Source organism: Struthio camelus, chromosome 1 (genome assembly GCF_040807025.1).
Source record: "Struthio camelus isolate bStrCam1 chromosome 1, bStrCam1.hap1, whole genome shotgun sequence".
In the NCBI taxonomy this organism is placed as follows: Eukaryota; Metazoa; Chordata; class Aves; order Struthioniformes; family Struthionidae; genus Struthio; species Struthio camelus.
Genome location: NC_090942.1, coordinates 203,565,877 through 203,589,661, shown reverse-complemented (window position 1 = coordinate 203,589,661; position 23,785 = coordinate 203,565,877). Strand labels below are relative to the sequence as shown.

Sequence of the window (23,785 nt, the reverse complement as noted above, 5' to 3'; positions counted from 1 at the left end):
AAAAAGTAAAAGGAAAAAACAACAAAGAAAACACAACCCACACAAACTCTGGCAATTAAAAAGCATCAAATCAAAACTTGTACTTTAAGCATTCTTAAAGTAACTTTGAATCAGATCTGGAAAAGGCAACATAATTTCATTTAAGAAAGAAAGAAATATTTAGCTTTTGGTATTCAAGTAGCATGTCTCTTAGTCACACCTGAATGTCTCTATACAGTAAAAACTTTAAGCTTTCACAGGGGCCACAGTAAGCTAATGAGGCAGACTGATTTCTACCGAGCAAACCCTGGCCCCATGAGAGTCCGTGGATGAAGATTCTGCTATTTTCAGTACAGCTGGGACATCATTCACTGTTTGGAAAATGACTAGTATATGAAACTGGACTCCACACTATTATTCTTTTTACCTGTATTTTATTGGGCACACATCCATCACTAATAAGTTAATATGGGTGCCAAATACAACCGAAGAACTAAAACTGGGGAAAAAATGAATAGTCTAATTAGACTTCTCTATTATGTCCACTGTTAGTGTCCCCTGCTCTACAGTCAGGGAATCACACTCTCTTGGAGTTTGTTCGATATATTTACTTATGGCCCAGTTACACTGAATACCTTTCATCAACGAGTCTAACCACACGATGCAAAGCAAAATTCACAAATGCTCACAAGGTTGCGTAGCCTTTTCTGAAGATATGGAGAACCTGAAATCCAGAACTTAAACGTTTAATTCAACTCACTGAACTTCAGCTATGAAAAAGTTAGATACCTAGTCTAAACTAGTTGTTGAGAACCTTTCCATAATCACTTCCAGAAGACAATTCATAAAATAGGCATATAAAATAAGGGGAGATGAACTGACCTTCAGTAACAGTAGAAGATTAGAGAGGACTGGTTTGAACTAAACTCCTATCTCTTAGATGGCTAAAGCTGGATGAAATGAATGTCAGCATCAAGCATTTGCTTGCAAATCTCAGTATTGTATTATCTTGCCGCTTTAATGACAATTAGGGGAATTCTGTCATCGCAACCTGCCCAATGAGGGCTGAATCAGACACCATTTGTGCCCTCTTGGCTTAGCTTGCCAGCTCTGCAGGTGTGATGGCTAGGCTGCCACAAGCACTCAGCTCTCCCAAGGGACAGTTCTGCACCAGGTAGCCCCAAGATGTATGCTCCTTTTCCACATTATTTCTCAGTTGAACTGCAAGTACATGTAACTTTCTGGCTTATTTTTCACTTAGCAAGAGAGAATCATCTTAGATGACACTAATTCACACTCAGCACAAAACCACACGCTGGCACTTGGCATTTTACTTTGCTTAGCTCAGTCTCCTCCTACTCCCCCCCCCCCCAAAATGGCAGCATTTTCTCCATTACTCAGAGCTTCTGCTAGGGGAATAACTATAGCAAGTTTGAATATTTTTCATACAATTTATGACTCATAATTCATAGAAAGGCAGGAGTTGGTTTCACATTTCCTATAGCTGAACTATTTCACTGGCATCAACACATTAGTAAGGGCAATTTTAAGTCAACAAAAAACTATTATGCATGAAGGAAAGAATTTCCCACAATGTTTTTTCCTCTCATTTTTTCTTTCTTTTTTGTCTTCTTCTGAATACATTTCTAAAGTATTAGAAAATTCACATCCTAATGTTCAGCATTCTCATCGTCCAGGGACTCTGGCCTTTACAGCCCAGTTCCTCTGGGCTGCTAGCACATTCTGCCCATTTACACTAGCTGGGATCTAGCCATAGATCACAAGTCTTAAAGACTTCTAAATCACATATTCTCAACACGCAAGACTGAAAAGTCTCTGAGGTGGCTTGAACGTTATTGGGTTTGGGGTTTTTTTGGTTTTGTCTTCAGTGGGGTTCCAAGAGAATAAATGCTTGGTAAGCAATTATCTTAATGATTCATAAGAAAACAGCTCATGCAACCCGCTTCTCTGTGTCTCAGCTGAGCTGTGTCAGCTCTGTGGGACTTAAAGGGGCCAAAATAGGTTTGGTTTGTATCACCTGTGTAGAGATATAATCTCTGAAAACAATCCTTTCCCCCAGTACTGGCACTACTGTGGTCATCTCTTGCCATCTGTCAGAAAAACAAAGAAAAAAATGACAAAAGTCTATTCAAAGTGGTATGTCCTACTTTCAGCAGCTTTCAGCATGTTACAGGCTTCACGTTTAAACTTCAGCTGGAAGAACGGGAGGGAAAAAGCTCAATACGTTTCACTGCAGACTGCAGAAGTTAACCGAGGGCAACAGGCAGACATATCACCAACAACCTGCCCCATGCAAACTACCAGCCCAGACAGCGCACCTTGCTCCCCGGCTCACGGGCTCTCACTTTTCATTAGGTCAGCTCCCACTCTCAAAAAGGTTTCCTCATTACACAGCCTATTTTCTTAGCATTTACATTACTGCTGAAAAAAACTAAGCAACCTATTTGTGGTTCAAAAAACACTTGTGATTCCCCTGTACACCAGTCCCATAGCTTTTGCCTTTTTTTGCAAATGGAGAGTGACCAGCAAAACACAGAGGTTACACAAATAAAACGACTCCCCTCTCCTCAGAGGCAGATTACATACAACGATAGAGCAGCAATTCTCCATCCAGGAGACCAACCCCTCTGGGGGCATGCAACACCCCATGGCAGTGGAGGGCCACAGGCAGCTCCAGCAGTATCACAGCTGGCCTTCAACTTCTCTGCCTCGTTTTTCCCATCTCCATCCTCCACAGCCACAGCTCTCTCCTCTCTGGCATCCCTGTGAAGAGGACAACGCTCGTTCTCGCATAGGAAACAAGTGGACCTATGACTGAGGCTTAGGTGAGGGCACGCTTGGTGCACAAGGGGGCACGGTGGCCGTGTCCCCCCCCAAGCACACTGTATCGGTGAGCTACGCTGGGCCGCGATGCCGGACGGCTGGCCGACCAGATGCTGGCCACGGGGAAGCTCGTTGCCCCCCATCAGCGAGGCCAGAGGCTGGGGAAGAGCAGCCGGGGGGCCCAGACGCAGTGTGACTGGGTGACCAAGCAGTGAGGGAACCACGACCAGGAGCCAGGGCTGGCTCTGCTGGAAACTGGGATTCTTGAACGATGGGAAAAAGGGCAGAAGATGGATTAAATAGTATGGGTGATTACACCTGTGGCAGAGCTGGAGGTCCAGTGCAGAGGCTCAACACAGATGGGGAGCATTTGTGAGGGGCAGCTGAACGGGCTCAAGGAGAAAAGTCAATCCCAAAAGTTCATGAACTGCTATTCTAGACCACAGAAGGGTTGCAGAAGCAATGGGGCCGACATTGGGCAAGGATAAGTGTGCATAGCTACATCGGACACAGGACTGTCTTGATTGTACACAACTTTAAGGTAAGTACCTTTTAGAAATAGGAGGAAAAAAAGACCAGGAATGAGACATACAAAAAAAATCCAGTTGGAGCTGTATCCAACGCCAAAACATTCAAGTAGGCACAGGATCACATCCAGCTCCCACTGAGGTCGACAAAGACTTCCATTAGCTGCCAGGTACACTGTATCAGGCCCTCTGTTTCTGATCGTTCTCTTTCCGCTAGGCCAAATGCTGTCAGGCTCAGTGTGGTTCAGGAAACCTGGCGGATGGCTGCGCGCTGCTAACCCCAGCGCCAGCTGTCAGGCTCCAAGGAAAAACACAAGCCCTTGGCAACGCGCGCATAAACCACAAGGGAACGGAGCGGTCCCAGCCCCGGCTCATTCTTCACATTCTGTGTGTTCGCTCTGGAGAGCTCAAACATCTCGCTGTGCTGAGCTTTTAGGCATCTTCTGGCTTTTAGACACCACTAACTGTGGCTGAACAAAAAAGGAAAAAAAAAAAAAGGAAAAAGAAAAAAAAAAGCAGCTACAAGGGGAAAATATGTGCTTTTTACTATTAACTTTAAATAATTTTATAATTAGTGCTACAGCTGCAATATTAAAATGAGGTTTAAGTGGTCGGCTGTGGTTCTGGACAGATCTAATGGAAAACCAAAGTCAGGGCAAAAACCACAAAGTCACCATCATAAGGAACCTCAGGATTTGGGGATTGAGGCAACTCTGCAGGACTCCAAATTCATGGGTACAAGGAGAGAAGTGGGGAGAGGGATGTGTCCCTGCTAGCCCTATAGCGGGCTACCCAAACCACACAGCTGGATGGACAACGTGCTCTCAATTATTTCCCCAGTCTTGCACCGGTAGAAGGAAGCTTTCCAAGAGATTTCAAGACTTAGAAGGAAAGCCACCTTTGAGCTCAGATGCTCAACAGGGAAAATCCTTGTTTGATGGTAAACATATATTTGGATGTGCGTATATACAGACTTCATTGCACTCTGTGCTCTGTAGGCAGTGTGAAGAAAGGCTTTCCCCGTTTTACCCTCCTGCCTGGCTGAACTCCACCAGCATTGGCAGAGGCTAGCGTTCTTGCTGTACTACAGGGTTGTCCAGCAACATTTTTCATTCAGAAAGCTCCTAGTTGCCAAAATGTATTTATCATCCAAGTGAAGATTGCACAAGAGGTCACAATAAGTAAGACTTTTTCCCAAGAACATTGTGTCTGAAGGAGACAATAGGTCCTCCAAAATTTGGCAAGGATAATTAATCGCTAACAACAACAAAAATTAATTACTTGCTTTCCATTCACAAAGAAGGATGGGCGACAGATGCAGGAAACAGATATCTAAGTTCCCCGCGGAAGGGAGAAAAATAAAGTTTGTGCCAGAAGAGGTGATCCAGAATTGACTACAAACCTTTCAGAGATAGCCCACCATTGTAGGAATTTTCATTCATAATTTTAAACATGCAAAACCCAACAAAACCCAAGAAATTCAGGAAATAATGTGTACAATATGCTCTGTTGTGATTACTGCAGCCCCACAGAATAGAGATCCTTATTTTGTTAATATTTTCTATCTGTACTTATTCTCTAATCGGGTGCTTCACCCAATTCCTAATTGAAATATTCTGGATTCATAAATAAGGAGCTAACTTGAGAACCATCCTCGGTTTTAGTGTATCAAAAAAGCAGGAGAAAAACAGCACTGGCAGAGGCCTACTGGGTGCCCATTTGTTTGTCACTGGATCATTTAGTGCATTCATAACCATGTAATCCATTCAGAAACTAATGGAAATATATCCCAAGGCTAGTTGGGATTTTTCTGTCCCCACTGCTGCTATCAGCGCTTCCAAAGCTGTACTGCTTCTTTGGTTCTAAACCTCCCTCTTATTCTCAGCCTAAATTACACATGGCCAGTTTATTCCCTCTGCTTTTAGTTTCCATTGTCTTTTAACTTCAACAGCTCCACTGTTATCTACAGAGAGCGAGTCCCCTTCATCCTAGGGGATGCCGTTTGGCCTCCTGAGCTAAACAAACCACATTCTTTTAGTTTCCTCTTGGAAAACAGGCTCTTCATTTTCTTTATGGCTGTAGTAGCTCTTGCCTGCATCAAGAAAGATCAGGCTGAAACATGGTAAGATGTGAGAAGAGTGGCACGCACGATTCTAGTTGATGTGTAAACAGAGGTGGAAAAAAGTTATCCCTGCAGTAAAGTCATTCCCCTTCCTTGTTTTCAGCAGAGGAAGTTTGAGTTTAGGGCTCTAATCTTGGCTTTTAGTCCTTGCTTACAGCATTCTGCCCTTTGCGTTCCTGAACTTAGTTTCAGTTTTACTATTACTGAAGGTCACCATTACTAGTCCTTAAGGTCACCATTTTTTTTTTGGTAGGATACTCCAGCCCTGGTCTGCATTGACTGGGCACTCCTTCGGGTTGTCAGGATGTTCCTATGTTTTTCTATCAGACTTTTTGATGGAAATAATATGAAGAAGGGACAACCTACGGTATATAAAGTCAGGGAAGACAAAAGAATATGGACAGGCGATCAACTGGAATCTGTTTTTTAATCCTACAATTAAAACAGATCTATGAAAGACACATTAACTTACATCGCATCAACATGTGAAAAAAATAACCGAAAAGTAAATAAGGAATGGGGAATTACAGGTAAGGAGTAACTCTAACCAAAAGGTTTTAAATACTTATTTTAAGGGACATTTGAGGAACTAATAAAGAGAGCATGCCCAAAAGATACAGGGAGAATTTAGGAAACATTACAATGCTCCAGTAAATGTCCTATCAGGAGAGAAAAAAAAACAAAAAACCTAACTGAATTTGCTACCCCACTACCCCACTGCTCATTCTGCTTGCACTTCAAACTCTTTTAGTGTTGATGTAGACAGCTGTACAAGGTTTCTAAATGGAATAGCTTACTTATCATTCTGCGTTTCTGCAGCACCTAGTACAATGAGGCCTTGTTTTGCTTATGGTACTAGGACAATGTATGATTAAACACAAATAAGATTATTAAGCCCAGCCCAAAAGACTGGAGTAGCAGGCAAAAAAAGAGGCTGGAGGGCTAAAGGAACAATGCTGCTGAGTCCCAGGACAGAAACACTTGTATTGCTACCACCACAAACCAAACTGCAAGAAGATTGCTTTAATCCTCTAAGCCACGGGATATGCACATTTACCATGGCTATGGAAGGAATGAGGTAAAATAAAACAAAAGTAATTAGAGACTGAGAAGCATCTTTTGATGATCAAGATTAGAGCTGCTCAGAAGGTTTATGGTATCTTTTCAGATTTAAAACAGTTCTGGAGGATTAAAAGGCAAACAAACAAGCTAAATTTATCAGGTGGCTTTTTGCATTTTACTGCATAGAGCTAATTTTGCATTTACTAGCCACAGAGCTAATACAAAGTTCTCTCAGAAGCATCACCAAAAAAAATTCAAAATAAAAGAGTCATCATGACACTTCTGTAGTTTTTTCTCAACTGCCTTTCCTCAAGCTCATGGCTTTTCAAAGCAATTTAAGTTTTTTCCAGGAGGAAAAGACTCTAATCTATCGACTTAGTAGCCGGGTACACTTGCACTTATACAAAACCACCACCACAGCAGCTTCACCAATTTCAGAAAGACAAGACATAAAAAGCAAGGGCTGAAAATAACAACTGGGGAAATGACATAGCTCCCTAACAGGCATCTCAAAAGATACCAATTAAAATATTTTAATGCAATGTAATTTGTATCAAGTAGCAGCACATAACTCTTTGTTCTTTTAACTGAGCTCATACAGTACGTTCCCCCACTGTGGGTCCTTGTAACACACGCTGTATTTGACCACCAGTGCTTAACAGAGGAAGCCTGCCATTTTACACTACAGCACTTGTGTTCTCCAAGTTGTTCAAATATGGTTCTTTGCATGAAAAGGAGAGATATGAAATTTAGGCTGTAAGCCAATCCAAGGTCCCAAAGTTAAGACATTTGGAAATGAACCAAGCATGGCTGCTCAACTTACTTCCAAACAAATGCTTGTAAAATGAAGGGAGTATTTATAACAAGGCATCTCCAGACAAAGAGCACATATGTAAACACTTCAAGAAGTTCTGCTGAACTATTCAAGAGATGCGATATGTTTAAAGAAAAAAACCACATGTGCTACAATGTCAATTCTCAAATTCAATGAGATTTAATCAGACATCTCCTGTTAATGTCACAGTACGTGCGAGTACACACAGACATGCATGTATACATACATATTATATAACGTGTGGGGGGTTATATGTGATTTTTTTGAAATTAATCTAATTTCTGGTAGGCCTGTAAGCCCTTTGAAAGCAATGCATTAAAAAAAGGCACTGCACCTTCTTGGAAAGGGGAAAAGCCTCTGGGAAACTGAAAGAGGTCCTGCCCCAAAGAACAAACTTGTCTCTATATGAAACTGAAGTGTCATGAAAGAACAGTTAAAAATAGGCAAGGAAAGAGAGGCCAGAGCATTAATAACAATAACGAAGGGGTAGTGAGAATAACCGAAAGCCACCACGAACACCATTTTCCCCCCACCCCCTTTCTGCCAAGCAGGCTGGGAAGCAAGAAGAGAGCTGTGCTGCTCTGTCCAGACCAGGAGGCAGGCATGAGTGGGAAGGGAGCAGAGTGGAGAACAGAGGCAGCTTAATGGGTAGACTGGAGGGGCAGTGGCCAAGAGCTGGGAGCCTGTCCTCCTCCCTGACCCCACCCGGCCTTGGAAAAAGCTGCAGAGGCCCCTGCAGAAGCCTAGTTTCCCTAGATACTCAGCAGAGAAATGCTGTTAGCGTCCAAAATATGCAGTGACTAGCTGCCTAGCTCAGATGCACTAACACGCCTTTCTGCTCTCTCCCCTGACTTTTGAAGTAGCATAAACTCCCAATTTCAAAACCAAAGCTGGCTGACCGGTCACAGGCAACATGAACATCGCCCCAAACACAGAAAATTCCCTTTCTAGGAAGCACACACTTTGCTTCAGATCACACATCTGAACAGAGGTGTAAGGAGCACGCATACAGAGCATTTCACTTCAGGCACATGCAGTACTACAGTACTGTCTATATATCAAAGTTCATGGGTCAGGTTTGCATTAATGATAAAGTAAACGAGAGGGGAAAGTGTGTCTCTGTACATCTTCGCTGCTCTAAGTACCTCACCTTCTATCTGCAAAAAAATCCTTTCTGCTGTAACGGTACCCAAAGCCCTCTGCACTGTATTGAGCCTTACACAAACACAAGGGAAGGATCCTATTTTAAAAGGGATTTCTAATTTAAAACAGAACAAACAATTGCATGTACAGCCGTAACTCTTCCTCATTACTCTCTAAGTCTGCTCACTGGAGAGCTATTTAAACTATTCAGAGTTCAGTCTAACCAAATGACCCATGACCAGTGCATCAACAGACAGAAAGTCGTACAAATCTCTCCTAATCTTTACTCAGCACTGGAGCAGAGGGAACTCAAACCAGGAGCATTATTATGTGTCAATTGTGAAATCCTATACTCAGGCCAAACCATATTATATAAAAGTCCATTTATAAATTAGTGCATAGGCAGGTTTACGTTACAGAGCTGCATGGAAGATCTTTGTTTACATCACGCGTGTGTGTATGCACACACACCCACGTACACACACATATGGAAGTGCTATTTTCTAAGGTGCTATTTGACTTCCCCAAAGTCCCCCCACTTCACTGGCACAGACAAAAAACTTCCCATCCCCTGGAAACAAGGAGGCATCATCTGCTATGGACCAACCCCAGCTTACTCCTCTCTTGACTAGCAGCCTTTGTGGCAACCTCTGCTCCGTCACACACAGTCCTCAGCCATACATACATGCCTTTCATGAACCAGTAAGGCTTAAGAGCTTCTGCTGTTGCCACAAGCCAAGCCAAACCACTCTTCCTCAGTGCTTTTAACATTGCAAAGGTAATATGGCATCCTAGAACAGAACGTGAGGTCTGAAGAAAAGGAAACAGAGGGCAATTAGAAAACAAATTCAAGGAGAAAACAAAGGAGCTGTCCCAAACCAAGAACATTATCATCTGTCCTGCAACGTTCAGTGAAAACCCTCTCCAGGTTTCTGTTCACCTTTCTGAATAACTAGAGGTGTTACCAAACATACCACCCCCTTTTCACACTACGTCTAACACATGGCTAACTCTGAGGCTTACAACTCTGACATAAAGAGCAAGTCCAAATCCAGTACTCCAGACTAAATCCTTTGTACAGGGCAGAGAATTCAAGACAGCAGAGAGCTCATTATCAGGTCCCTGTGTTTTGATTCAAGTTGCTAAAGCCTTGAATGCAATATCTCCCATCTCCCCTTCCCCTTCTGCTTTCTTTTTCTGAACAGCGAAGCAGCTAAGTCGATGCAAAGAGCAGCCATCAGAAGCTGCTCCTTTCAGCAGCAGCACTGAGTAACGGGGGGCTGCCAGGGTTTGACAAACGCCCTCAGCAAACAAAATCAGGTTTTGCAGCTTTCGTAACTACAAGGAGCAAGAATCTTCAAATGCTTGGCACCCACCGGGCTTGAAACCTTTCTTTTGGGGCTCATATGATTTTGAAGTTGAGGATGGTATGATTGGAAAGCGGTAACAGATCCAGAAACTCAATGTGAAGAAAGAACTCAGCTTGAAATGACAATCACAGGAAGCATTTTTCTATCACTTTTTCACCAACTCAGATGTATTGAAACCGTGAGAACAGCGGGAGAGGTGCTGCGCATGTCATCCGTGCAATCAGGAAGTTTTCCCTGCCCAGGAGAACGGACAGGCTTCGGCCAGACCAATTCCTCCTTGCTCCACCTCTGCCCCTCTGACTCAGCCTAACAAAACCAGCGAATGTGGCCAACAGTGCTGACATTAGTATCAGTATTATAGGCCAACTTGAGAAAATAAAATAAACACTGCAACAAAGAACAAACGAAAGTTCCAGAGCGCAAAAACATAGCAAGTTGCCTTCATGAATTTATCATTTCCACACAAATCTCACAAACTCTCAAAACTTGTAAAACACGATAACTAAGCTTGCACACAAGACATCTTCAAAGCTGAGGTACTATCCGTTGCAGCCCAGACAGAAGGGTGTACCATGCTGCAGAATATCACTGTCGGGTTAGGAAAGGCACTCCAGTATAGCTGTTTTCAGTGGTGTGCTGGGATCCCCACGCACAAAATCCAACCATTAATTTAAAAAGAAATGGCATCTCTTAAACGGGTTAAGTCTACTACTCTGTACCCAGGGGGTCCAAGGGAGTGTCTCTATCTAGGAACTCCTAGGCTCGAGGCATGCAGTCTTGAAAAAAAAAACACTAGTCCTCTCACAATGCATCTTAGATGACTATATGTATTAAGATGGCAGCTCCAGCAAAAGCAACATCTTGCTGTGCAAAGGCAACTACCATATGAAAAAGGACTCTATAAAGTTATCAGTAATCCCTTGGAATCAATCTTCTATTTTATGCCAAAATTAGAATTTTTGAGGTCTTAGTATTTTACCCCTACAAGCAATCAGACTCATTTAGTGCAAGAGCAGCGGGCCATCCCTGCTCTCCTCCAGACCCGCTTTTCACGTGCTGAGCTCCCAGAATGCTACTGTGATTCCTTCCTAATACTGCCCATATTCTTTTTTTTTAATTATTTTTTAGGGGAAAGCCGTTTCTTGCCTGTCAGGACAAATAGGTCAATCTGCATAGAGCAGCAGTTCAGCGAAGGTTTCATGATGAGCTTATTCTTCCTCATTAGCAGCAAGTGATGTATTGGCTAATTTTACTGCACACGTTAACCAAAATTGCCTTTGGCTGGCATTACATTTACAATAATGCTATTTCTGTATCAAAGCATTTCTTTTCAGTGGCCACAAACACTAAAACTAAGTGGCTCTCATACCTCTCCCTTCTACTATGAAGACAGACACACACGCATATTTAGCTATGTGTAAAAGAGGTTTTTTTATAAAATCTCAGAGCTTGAAAATGATTTCTTAGCCAAACTGGCTACAAGGGACTTGTTCACTGGGTATTCAGATTCAGTGAGATGAGTTACAAGGTTTGTTGTCCAGGAATAAAGCCTCAAAGCATAGAGAAGAAGAGCTTTTTGTGCTGCCCAAGTCAGCTGATCCCCAAAAAGTCACATGGTGCTGCAAATTTGAAATGCATTATCACTGTTTATTGCATTTCTCCAAAGCTCTACAAGCTGAATTTTGCACCTATCCTTGTTAATAGTGCCTCAATCAGACTTACTGAGTGCTGTCTACTTAATGCATGACAAATTTTATTTCATAAGATTTAAACATGTAAAGAGTGATACTTCTCTTCCCCTCCTTTTCTTGTAGTTTTATATAGCTTTATTCACTATTAAAACACTAAACCTTTCAAGTGTAATTTTAAAACCTCTTCTCTAGGACAAGAAAACTCTTCAAAAACTGTTATTTTTGAAGTACAGTGTAAGTCACCACTTCATATTCAAAGTGAAATACTAACATAAGTTTCCAAACAAGGTTAATATGTGTGTTCAACGGTATTCCTGATACAGTCTTTAGAAGTTTAGCAGAGTTTTGTTCCCCTTAATTTTTCTTTTGGGAATACCTTAACAGAACTATAAAACCTCCAGGATATCTGGTTGGAATCTATCACAACTGAACTGTTTTCTCCTTTGAGGATTTATACCACAATGGGATCCTAACTGACATAAACAGTAACGCACGTTCAAAAAGCAAAAAACCTCAGGAAATATAGCTCCATTGTGAGACAAACGTAGGCTGCTACTCTGTGAGCCTCAGTCCAAAGGAGCATGTCTCACATGACTGAAGAAACATCTGGGTTTTATCTTGTGAATCCTAATATTTTTCAGCACACGCACACACATACACACACGCAGAATATTAGTGTGCTAGCAAGATAACTTGACATATTTATTGGTCAAAGAACAGGGAGACGTACACCAGATTTTTTACTTACAATATTATGGCCTAAGATTTGTTGGTATTTTGGAATTTTATTAATTACACTTCTTTCTCTTCTTAAATTCTCATTCAAAAATATGAAAATGGCATTCAACTTTTAACTCTTTAAAATCAATCTACTGACCTCTGTAATATAATAAACTTTGCAGCACTAGGGATCTCATTAGACATTTGCTAGAAGTCTCCATGCAATGCTTAGTTTCATTAGCTCTATCAAACACCCATGTATAACTACAGCTCCAAAAGTAAGAACTGCTAACCACCACAGACTACCACTTAATGTTTTTTAAGACTACAAAAATACTCCTTTGTACTAAAGGGGGTATGACTGCTAGTTAGCGCAGCTTTTTACAGTCGCAAGACAAAACTCTCAACTCTTAACAGCGCTAGAGGCAAAAAAGAGAGAGAAAAAAAAAAACAGCTGGATAAAATATCTTAAGGTCAGGCTTTTTACATGTAAAGCAGCCGCAGCAAAATTATTCACATTCTTAGCACATAGCTGACCGGGACAAGATTCCACGGAGAGGCAAACAATCCCCCCGGAGAGCAGCTGCATCTCCCTCGGCTCCGGAGCTACTGCCAGGGGAGGCAGAAATGCCCACTGCTGTCCCCAAACCTGGCCCAGAGCAGGCAGAGATGGCAAGACTGTTTCTGCTTCTTGGTGACGCCTCACACAACTACTCCTTTTCTCTGGTCATTTAGAAAAGTGTAAAAATAAAAATAAAAAAAATAAATTGTTTGTTACCAACAGAGTTTAACTCATGTCCTAGAGCAACCTTGTAAGCAGACATCCAAGTCCAGTTAAACATAGAGGTGTGCAGGTGAAAACATCAGACCATATTGAACACAACAACTGAAAGGAAGACAGTTGTCCTGGCTGGCTTTTATTGCCTAATTCTTTTCAGAAATATCTTTTGCAAGTATAAATTCATTTCTTTCTGGGCTTCCACAATATCCCTCTTAAATTGTCCTTTTTTATATTGTATTTTCTCAGCAGCATCTTTCTTCAGTTCACCTCAAAGTTATTTCTACTGACTACAGACTTTATATTCAAGACACACAGGGCACCTTTCTTGCTCCACTCCAAATACTTGCAAGGGCTGTGATGTGTATTTTAGGCTGCTGCAAGAACAGAAATCCTCTTCCAAGACCATCCTGGATGCCAACCCCTTAACATTAGTATCTCCTCACACACCTGCCATTAGCCATCAATGAAACCAGCCAAAAGCAACCTGAAAAATGACCGTATCACTACTGTCAGCATACTCAGCAGGGATAACCGAGTGTTCACACATCGTCTTCCAGCTGCAGCTGTGTCAGCTGTACAAAAAACTGCTCCCACCTTGTCCCTGGTGACCCACCACCACTCCCTGCGCCTAAGCTGCCACCAGCTTCCCCCTGTCCTACTACGTTGCACTCTGCTCCCCAGCCCAGCGAGCTGGTTTAGCAAAGACTCGTGATATAGCTGTTGAAGCTAACTCAGCCCATGTTGACTCGAGTGAGGTAGGGTTAACTCAACCAGCAGCTCAGCTGGGGCAATAAAACCTGGGTGGGAGGAGGAGTAGGACCAGACGGCGCTGAGCAGATGGTCATCCCTGGAGCACAGCTGGAACGAGAAGAACCCGTGAGCAGGGGCTGAGCTTTCTCCCAGCATTTCCTCTGCTAGTGGTTGACAGCCAAGGCAGCTGTCACTGCTCTCATCTTCTCTGCTCCTTTTTATGCCCCCTGCGGTACCCCCCAGTTGTGCTGGTATAACCGTGCTCTCTCCCTCCCACCTTCCCCAAAAAGTTATTTTTAACCTGGATCAGTTCCCCAAGCTAGTCACCACTCAGCTCTGCAAACATCATGCCAGCACGGCTTGCGCGAATGACCCAAGGAGGAACAAGCAGGAAGAAGTGTGACTCCAGCACTACCACTAAGAGCAGCACACCACAGCCCAGGAGTCTCCACTCCTTCCTTCACACCAGCCTATAAACTTCTCAACAGAATCATCTATGCTTATGATATCTCAGACCATAACGTTATTCATTTTTCCCTTATGTTGTCTTAAGAAACTTTTAATTGCCTTAATATGACACCAGTATACAAAACAAGTTTAACAAGCTAAATCCTCTCTTACTTGCACAGTTACCACCTAATATTTCAAGGCAACAATAGGACATTTTTCAAAAATACATTTGATCATCTTAAAATATATAGCCAAGGGGAAACAGTCCTACATGACAGGCTATAAATCAACATGTTAGACAAGTAATTTTAAACCACAGGCAGAAGAAAAAAAATATCACGGTATCAAGCCAATAAAAACCCTGTAACACTGACTCTAGAAGATATTGGACCCATTCCATAACAACTATATTCCATATGAAAATACAGTTTTTGGAATTCTAAAGATGTCTGAACTTGATTATGTTAAGCTGAAACAAAGGAGAAGAGGGGAAAGCTGAGCAGAGGAGCTGATTCCCTTCATTTTCCCTCCACAGTTGAAGTCTGAGAAGGAAGTTTTAGAAAGTTCAAGAAGATAAAGAAACAGTTCCTCTGAACAAGTAACTCGGTGTTAACATATTTGCTTAGCAGTTCCCAATAAAACTGGCAGTGGATCAAGAGAACAATGCTTCTCACCCTGCTCCTTCAAGCCTTCACTCAAAGGCTTAGGATGCAGTTATTTTCCAATGCTCTCAACCTATGCCACATGATAAGAAAACAAACGGCAACTGCTTTTCATGCTCCACTATTATTATTATAGTGCATGCTCATTTGCATGAATATTATTCAGAAATAGCAGTGTCTTGTCTTTTTTTTTTTTTTTTTTAAATGAGATCCTTAAGGGTGCAAAATGTTAACAAACCAATAAGAGATAAGTAATCATTTTTCTTCCTTGAGAAAACATATCCTTAGAAGTGATGTCTACAGCAAAATCTCCCTGGGCAACATTCTTCTCAAATACTTCAGAAGTAGAATGAAACCTGACCAGTTCTTTGATGGGATAACACCAGCAGGAACAAGCACAAAGCTGCATGGAGTGGAACGGAGGTTTCCCGATACAGCATTCCACAACCTAAGCCTCAACAAGGTGCAGTGGTACACTGATGATGTCTCTGTTTCTGGATGAAATGAAAAAAAAAAAAAATCTAGTTTCTATGCACCTGTTCTACAAAGTTGCCAAAAGCATGGATGTATATGTCTGGTTAGGCAATCAAGTTCCAAGCTCCTAAATATCCTGTAGGAGAGCTGGGTGGAGATAGTACTCCTACTGGTTTCTAAGCTCTGTGTGTGTTGCCAAGCACTGTTAAAGAGATGTCATTCCATCACACCACACTGTAGGTTCAAGAGAAGATCTGCGTTCACTCTCTCCAAGTACTCCATGCCCAAAACAAAGGTAAGCATCCATGGAGAAGGTCTCTATATTTTGATGATAAGATTTCATATTACACCTGTAAACTCTGACGGGTCTTCTTGGAATAATTTCTCTGGACCCAGAGCGATACGCTTTCATCAGTTTTGGTGTGTGCGCATCTTACTTTGGCTCCATCTCTGTGCGCACCACTCTGGATAACAGTGTGAGCACTACTGCTTCTTGAATACGCCATTCAGGAAGACGCTCTGCTTCCAAGGTCAACTTTCACTTCTTGTAACAAGCATTGCAGTTGTCTATTCCTTTTCTCCCAGACACCCATCAGATCCTAAAACTGTCTATATTACAACTAACGCTTTTTAATCAAGCTTTTCAGTATCTGCCACTGCCTTCAGAGACTAACCACAGAGGCCACTAACAAGCTTAGAAGTATGTCTATCTGTAAGTATAAAAGTATGTGTGAAAACCTACATTTAGGCATTTTTTTTCCCTACAGCTGCGATTGAAACTAGTAGGATTTATATTCCAGAACACGCAATATCTGAGGTGTTGGAACTATCAGAGTGACATGCAAAGAAGACAGAGTGACATCATCCTCGTAGTTCCATATGCAGCCCATCACTTGGATGACTATAATGATTCTCGAATATCAGTTTTAATAGTTTTTGACTTTCAGTTCTTCTCTGCATAAAGGCAGAGTTAAGAATCTAGGGTAAAAGTATCCTAAGCTGTAATAGTCTAGTAATCCACATCTTAAACAGTGTCTGTATCTTAACTGCCAAATGAGCTTTCAATTAGTATTACAATGCTCCCATCTCAGTGACCTACCTACCAGTTCTACTTCTGCATTCTTTCAAATCTGAAGCAGAGAAGCTGGGGCTGGGGCAGCCCACCAGCTGACCACTCATCCTGCACTGAACATTCACCCATGTTTTCCATTTAACCTCAAGCTCTCCTCTCTAACAGCATTAAGTAAGCAGACAGTGAGCGAGTAAAAAGAATGGCAGAGAGAAATCTATGGAGAACAATAAAGACCCACTAAATATCACTGCCTTTGGTATTCTCGGTGCAGCCTTCCTCCATTCTGTGCCTAGAAACATCAGTTCAGTTTGTAATGCCTTCCAAGACTTCATTTTTTGCAGTGATGTTGCACTGTACACCTTTACTGCAGTATGAACATAACTGTATTTGACTATCCCCGTAATAGAGCAATGCAAATGTGAAACCTTAGGTGAATAGCGAGGCTGTTGTGTATACTGGTAACACAACCTGTATCACACCAAGCTTTTCCCAATTTCCAATACGCAGGTCATAAAACCACCCATAGACCCTGTTCTGCCAGGAAAGGTACTATCATGTCTTCTTATAATGGAACTGCAAGTGCTTGGAAAACTCTGTGGACACCAACTTTGTAATTGAGGGAGGAAAGAAGGCAAATATCAGGTACACTTCAGAACACAGAAGTATCTTAACTGGTTATTAATTATCACATATAGCTGTGTTTAACTGTCCATGTAATCTGAAATCCATGCCACAAATACTGAATGGATCTGAACAGATTTCCATTTAAAGCTAAAATGTGTGCCAAAACCAAAGTCCAAGTAAATGGACTTAGCATGTGTGTGTACTGGTGGAACAAGACTCTCTCACCGCACAGAATCAGAGGTGAAATGCTGGCCTGACTGATATCAAGAGGAATTTTACTACTGATTTCAATGAGAACAGAATTTCAGCCTTAGGACCTTCCAGCACAGCAGGGCTGGCGTACCGTCCCAGGCTAGATATGCGTAGTTGATCCTCCGTCCCAAACACACTGCTCTTCCCAACTGTCCCATCTTGCAGTGCAAGAACTCTGCACAGCAGTGCTCAGAGAACAGAGCCAATTTCTACCACAAACCCAGATTGTGTGGACTCGTCACATTTTGTCCTCTGACCCAGAGCATCCAAGGGACCTTCCGTTTTTGCAGGTGGGGTGCGAGGGAGGAGAACAGAGTTACTCAGTAGCTGATGAAATGAAAAGGCCTCCCCACCCCCAAGCACTTCCTGCAATGCTCCATACACTAAAGCCATATACCGCTGCAAGCTGGATCGTAGCTCAGTGCATTCCACTGCACTTTGTCACGCTTCCCTGACCGATACTATGCCAAAAATGACTAGCTTTAACAGTTCTCTGGTGAATAAAAGAGCTTTTGCAACTCTGAAACAGAGCCGAATTTTTAATTCATGCTAAATCTGCTTTCTTCTTCTGGAGGAACATTTATAATGCTGCCTGTAACCCCCCTTCTGTGCTTCCTCCCTATTTTTGCATTGACTTTTGTAAAGATAAAGGGAAAATTCAAGCTGACTAGTTTTAAAAGCTTTAAAGAGACCTCAAAAATATGACTGAAGGCGATAAAAATATGAACTAACAAAATAAGAAGATGAAATAGATCCACATCATGTTCACATAAATCAAGAAATATGTGGCAGTGAGCCAGAAGAGATTCACAAGACAGCTACCATAGAGAACAAAATCCAAAGTACAGCTGGACTATCTAAACAAGCATAGAGCAACATCATCCAAGATTTGCACATTTACTGTTTATTTACTCAGTACCCAACTGAGCCCAATCTTGTGGAATAATACAGACTACTCCTGCAAACATCTCTTCTACTGAGTTACTCTAAGCACTTGTAATAATAGGCACTATGCTCAGCAACATCTGCAAGACTGTGCCCTAAGAAACTTCCATTTGTAAACTTTTATTCAAGAACTGTGCCTACAATTACCAAAAAACCCCCATGATTATGAGGACTAACGTAAGTATTTAACAGAGCAAAGTCCTCATTATGTCAACACTTGGCCGACCTCCCTAGTAGATGAACACCAGCATGTTGCATGTACACCCAAAAAAGGGATCCCACCTCTCTGCAAGCCAGTTAGGTTTGCTCAGCCCAGAAAGAACTGTTCCCAGTTCCAGCCCATTTTTGGAGCAGACAGTTTTGCCATCCAATCCCATCTCCAGCCTGACCTGGAAATATGCCTGCCCTAATTGCTACTCGTGTATGGGAATAATGAAGCTATTTTTACATGTAAAAAACCAAACCCTTCATTTTCCCAAAAGCAGGAACAGCCACTGCAACAAGCACAGAAGCAAGGTGTTTATTTAAAATAGAGGAGGGAGTTATCTACAAGTGCAAAAAGCAATTAAGCCTTGGGAACAGAGCATGTGGGCAGGATGAAGGGTTAGGCCTGACTTCAGACAGCGAGCACACAAAAAACACCAGACAGAGGCAGGTGCGGAGGAGGAAAGCGAGGCAACCTGGAGCCTCTGGTAGGTCAAGAAGGTGAGGGGACGTGTCTGTCCTGGCTGGCAGGCAGGACAACGCAGGAAGTTCTGGAGCCAACACTAGGAACCCCACGCCACGTGCCCTATAGCATAGGGAGCAGCTGTCGTTGCTCTTCCTCCCTGCTGCTGAGCAGATGAAAAGGACTCATTTAACGCTCAAGATCCAGCCCCAGCTGTTTCAGCATGGAGCAGCCACACTGCCCAGCACCTCGGTGTGCACAACTGAGATATTTACCCCTCAAAAACTGCTTCTGATTTTTGAGGCAAATACTCCATCAGCACTCACATTCCCTCAGTTAAAACAACCACTTTGCTGTTAATGGCTGAACTCAGCTCTGTGACGTGATTAGCCTCCACCCCAAGTAAATGCCAAGCATCGTATTCTCTGCTCACACATCAAGCACGCACTTTTCAGCGGTGCCTCCATCCTTATTGTGCTTCCCACATGCCCTCATCTTTACCAGCCACTGCTCTTCTCTCAGCGTTTAATCCTCAGGTACTGCTTCTCAGCAGTAAAAGCTCCTCCATCCATTAGCTGTCATGTTAAGAAGGGGAGGGAAAAAAAAAAAATCAGTTCCACTGACCCTCTTCCCAGACTGGGAAACCGCAAAACAACTATGTGAAAGCAGCAAAACACACTAGAACTGCGCTCCGGTGGCAGGGCTTCTCCTAAACTTGTGGGCTTGATAGCTTGCGCGCAGGGAGGGTTAATGGTGCTGTGGCAGCTTGACTCGGGGTCTTACCTAGTACTGGGCAAGAGTCCTACTCCAAGGGGTAGGTGAGAGAGAGAGGAAAAAAAGAAAGTTTTAGGCATAGCCAAGAGTCACATAACTGGCCTCCCCAGCAGGTGTCTTGGCCTAGATGTGGTTTGCCTATCACAAACAGGGAAGGGCAGTGCCTGAATTTATACACAGGGGCCAGCTTGGGGACACGTACCCTCCTTCCGCATAGCGAGATGAAAAAAGTGGCTCTTTACCAAGACTAAGGAACCCCATCAGACACACAGTGCTGCTCTTTGCCCAAAATAGTGTTTCTGGAGATCCTGAATGAGTAACAGGACATTCTGACCTTCCCAGGAATCTGGGAGAAGGCAGCCCTACCGCCGGCACTACAGCTCTGCTATAGACCTTGCTGTATCTTGGACTCCCTTGTGCCTCCCGAACAGGCACGTTGCAGGTCCAGGAGGCGACAGCTGCTTCCCTGCAGTAAATCTGAGCGCCCATTTTTGCATTAAGTGTAGAGTGGAGCCTGCAACAGCAGGTTCTCAATCTCAGCTGCTTGTAATGCTTATGAAGCCCATGGAAGTTCCTGGAAAACTAAAACTGATTTGTTGTAGAAGGTTTTAAAGCATCAAAAACTTCCTGAGAAATACTTTTTCTACATTACTTTCATGTGGCTAAAACCCTTTTAAGGGTTTGCTTCTCAATAAACAGAAAGAAGAAAAAAAAAATCCAAAAAAACAACACAAATGAAAATTCTTGTGGGTTGCTTATGAATCTGCTGGCGCTCCCCTATGAGGTCCTGCTTTTGTCGTATGGGGAGCTGGCTCACCATGCCTCCTGGCAGGAACCGATGACTTTTGTCTACTTGTAGACTGATTTCAAGTTCTAGGACTTTGATTTTCACTTTGGAGCACTGCACCATCTTCCTTCCACCATTGCAACATCATGCACATCTATGTTTCACAGTTTCTTCATTTCACACCTCTGAGAAAACATTAAATGCTTGGTGGTGCTTGCATCTGAGAATATAATTTTAAGATCTTCTGCATGGGAAAGACTGCTAAGGTTCAGAAAAGATTGCAGAAAAGCAATGCAACTGAGCTTCCAGCATGGCAATTCCTGGTGCAGATAAAGGAAAAGAGGAATTGCACCCTGCTCTAGCACATAATCACCTAGTCACTCATTTTTGGGCAGCAGATGCTACACAGACAATCAGCAGATCACACAGGCACAGCAAGGAAACAGCGCTGGACAATGAGAAAAATAGGCTAACTACATCAAGGTGGAATGCACATCTCCGGAGGAAATTATCTAGCCCTAGTTTGGAGCCAGGATAAAAATATCCCAATACAGAGCAGATTTATCTTGATTCAAGGAGCTCTGTCATGTGGTCACAACTTTTTTTCTTTTAATTGGGACAGCCAGTTGTATTTTGTTTTGGTAAATTAAGACACCCTAAACGCATTTCCAAGGTTCTAGTTATGTTAAATGAATTGGATTAGGCATTTTTGTTAGACTGACACCTGGCAAGAGTGTAGAATTGACAGGGTGTATGTGGCAAAGCTGGAAGGAAAGCTTTAGTATGACAGGTGGCTAGTTTAAGCACAGACTGCAGAGCCATGACACCAAATGGAAGAAAGGATGCAAAAACAAAAATATACGGGGCATGCTATCAAAGTCATGCCATACAGTACATGTGTAATTCTTTAAGATGTCACATCACTGCTAATAGTTTGAAGTCTATGGAAGAAGAGAAGCTTTTTCCTAATACTTTGCAATTACAAAAAAAAAGTATGTATTTGACTTCAGGTATTCAGAGCTACATGGAGAAATGCTTGTGAGAGGAGCAGAAAATTACTCATTCAAGCCTGCAGTACAGAAAACAATGCAATAAGACAACAGGCGGAGGAAGGTATAGAACTGGTATAGAACTGGTATAGAACTGGTATAGAACTGGTATAGAACTGGTATAGAACTGGTATAGAACTGGTATAGAACTGGTATAGAACTGAAGAGCCTTGACGATATTTAACCTTTGATACAGCAGAAGAACGGAACCAACAGAGAGAGGCAGAGAGAAGGAAGCTGCAGAGCACCAGCAAGGATGATCTCTAAGCTTGTGCTGACATTTTCTTCTGTTCCGAAACAGCCCACATCCAACAGATTCATACACTGTGGATAAAATCCAAACCTAACCATACAAACTGTTACACAGGAATAATTTCACATTGCTAGCTGTCCTGCTGAAGTTAATCTATTTGAAGGGCATTGGTCATATAAGCAATTTTTTTTTTTTTTATATATTTCAACTCAACCGTTTTCCATTTACACTGTGTTCATTCTTCTCTAAGTGCGTAGGAGACATCACATGTCACAGTAACAGTTTTACATACGCACACATACACCAACAGCAACTAAAGACAAAGCAATAAAAATATAGTTATTTTCAGAGGTTGTTCTGTCATAGCCTAGACAATACCATTACCTGGTTCAGTAAAGTTACAGGCACACAGTGTTCCTTGGCTTTAGCCTTCTAAAAAGGAACTGACCTAGAAATGATTCCATAAAAGTATTCTCATATCCTCTCCTGTTCTCTTCGTCCTTCCCCTCCCCGAGGAAATATTTTTAATTGCTTGGATTCATTTCTAATCAGGGAAGGTCCATCCTTACACTGCAGGGAAGCAGAACACAACCTCAAACATTAGCATCTTGTTTACTTAGACTGAAAAAAAAAAATCCTCGGTGCAGTACCAAATCCTATGCATTTAAGTTCTTAGCAAACAGCTGGCACCATAAAAATGTTGCAGTTATCGTAATGCACCAAAAACCACAATGCCACAGAGACTTCAGCCTTTATTTTGGCACTGAGAGGCAAAGTTTTCAAAAAGCTAGTGAATAAGGAGCAGCCTTTTCTACCCTAAGCCGCAGCTTCAAGCAAGTTAAAAATGCCAAATCCAAGCTCCATTCGCAGTAAGGTTACGAATATAAGCAGAAGTGGAGTATATTTTCACATCCTGTACGTATGACCTAAGTAAAAATATGCCTCAAGTTAACCCAAATATCTGTAGCTTTGAATAAACAGACGAGGGGATCCCTCCTAGATTTTACAAACGTGAACTGCCTTTATTCCAGTGGTTCTTGACCTCTGAACACCTACTCTAGAGTAGCTATATCCATACAAATGAGTAATCAGCAGACGCACTGGAACAGCTTGCATTCCAGTCACACCTCTTACTTAAGTTAAATAAAAGAAAACGTAGGCCTGCCTAACTATTAGATATGAGATTCAAAAAGAGGAAGTGTTGGGGAACTAATGGACATATCCAAAACATAAGAAAAACAGCAGCTACCGTCACCAAGCAAATTCAACTTGAAGGTCTGGTTCATCTCTCTCCTCATCTATTTTATATAGCGTTACAAGCATGCATGTATTTGTAAGCCGCAGAGACAGCCAGTACCCAAAGAGCAAATAGTATATGGGCTGGAGCCTGATTTGCAGTAGGTTACTGTGGGGGTGGGGTAGGAACAAACCAACCAACCAGCCAGGATACAGGCGACCACCCCCACCAGCAGCTGGGCAGGATTTGAACGCTGTGCCCAAGGGAGTGCCATGAGGCTGTGGTTTGCTGCAGAGTGATGCGGTCAACCTCCTGACAACTGCACTTAACACTGCCTTTTGTAGCACAAAGCCGTTCACCTTCAGAGGGACAGCAGCGTGATCCTCCATCCCTACCTTCCGGACATGACTATGGTGGTCACCTTTTGTCCTTCCTCCCAGCAGTGGTCTGGAAAGCATTCAGCCAACATCTTGAACATTTCCAAAAAACAGATACAGAGCTGTAATACTGTTTTCAGGAAACATATAGCCACAGGAACTCCATTCTGCCCTTGGGCAAATATGACAGTATCTGGCAATGATATTTTATAAATAAAATGGAAGAAAAGTAGTTTAGTTCATTTCAGCGTATTTGATTATATTATATTACTGAATGCCTGGTTACGCTCTTGTAATCGAAACTAATGCAAGCTTATGCACCTGGTGATAGCATTAGT

The 23,785-nt window shown here is 42.4% G+C and overlaps 1 protein-coding gene across 7 annotated transcripts in view; it reads right to left on the bottom strand.

The window, feature by feature from the left end:
- LATS2 (large tumor suppressor kinase 2) overlaps nucleotides 1-23,785 on the bottom strand; it is a 51,169-nt gene that overhangs the window by 14,695 nt on the left and 12,689 nt on the right. For 2 of the 7 annotated variants that reach the window (XM_068930256.1, XM_068930257.1), the window contains one exon: nucleotides 2,018-2,090. The exons of the other annotated variants lie outside the window; for them this stretch is intronic. In XM_068930256.1, the coding sequence (XP_068786357.1) occupies nucleotides 2,018-2,090 (73 nt within the window). The remainder of the gene's footprint in view (nucleotides 1-2,017; nucleotides 2,091-23,785) is intronic. 7 annotated transcript variants of the gene reach the window in all.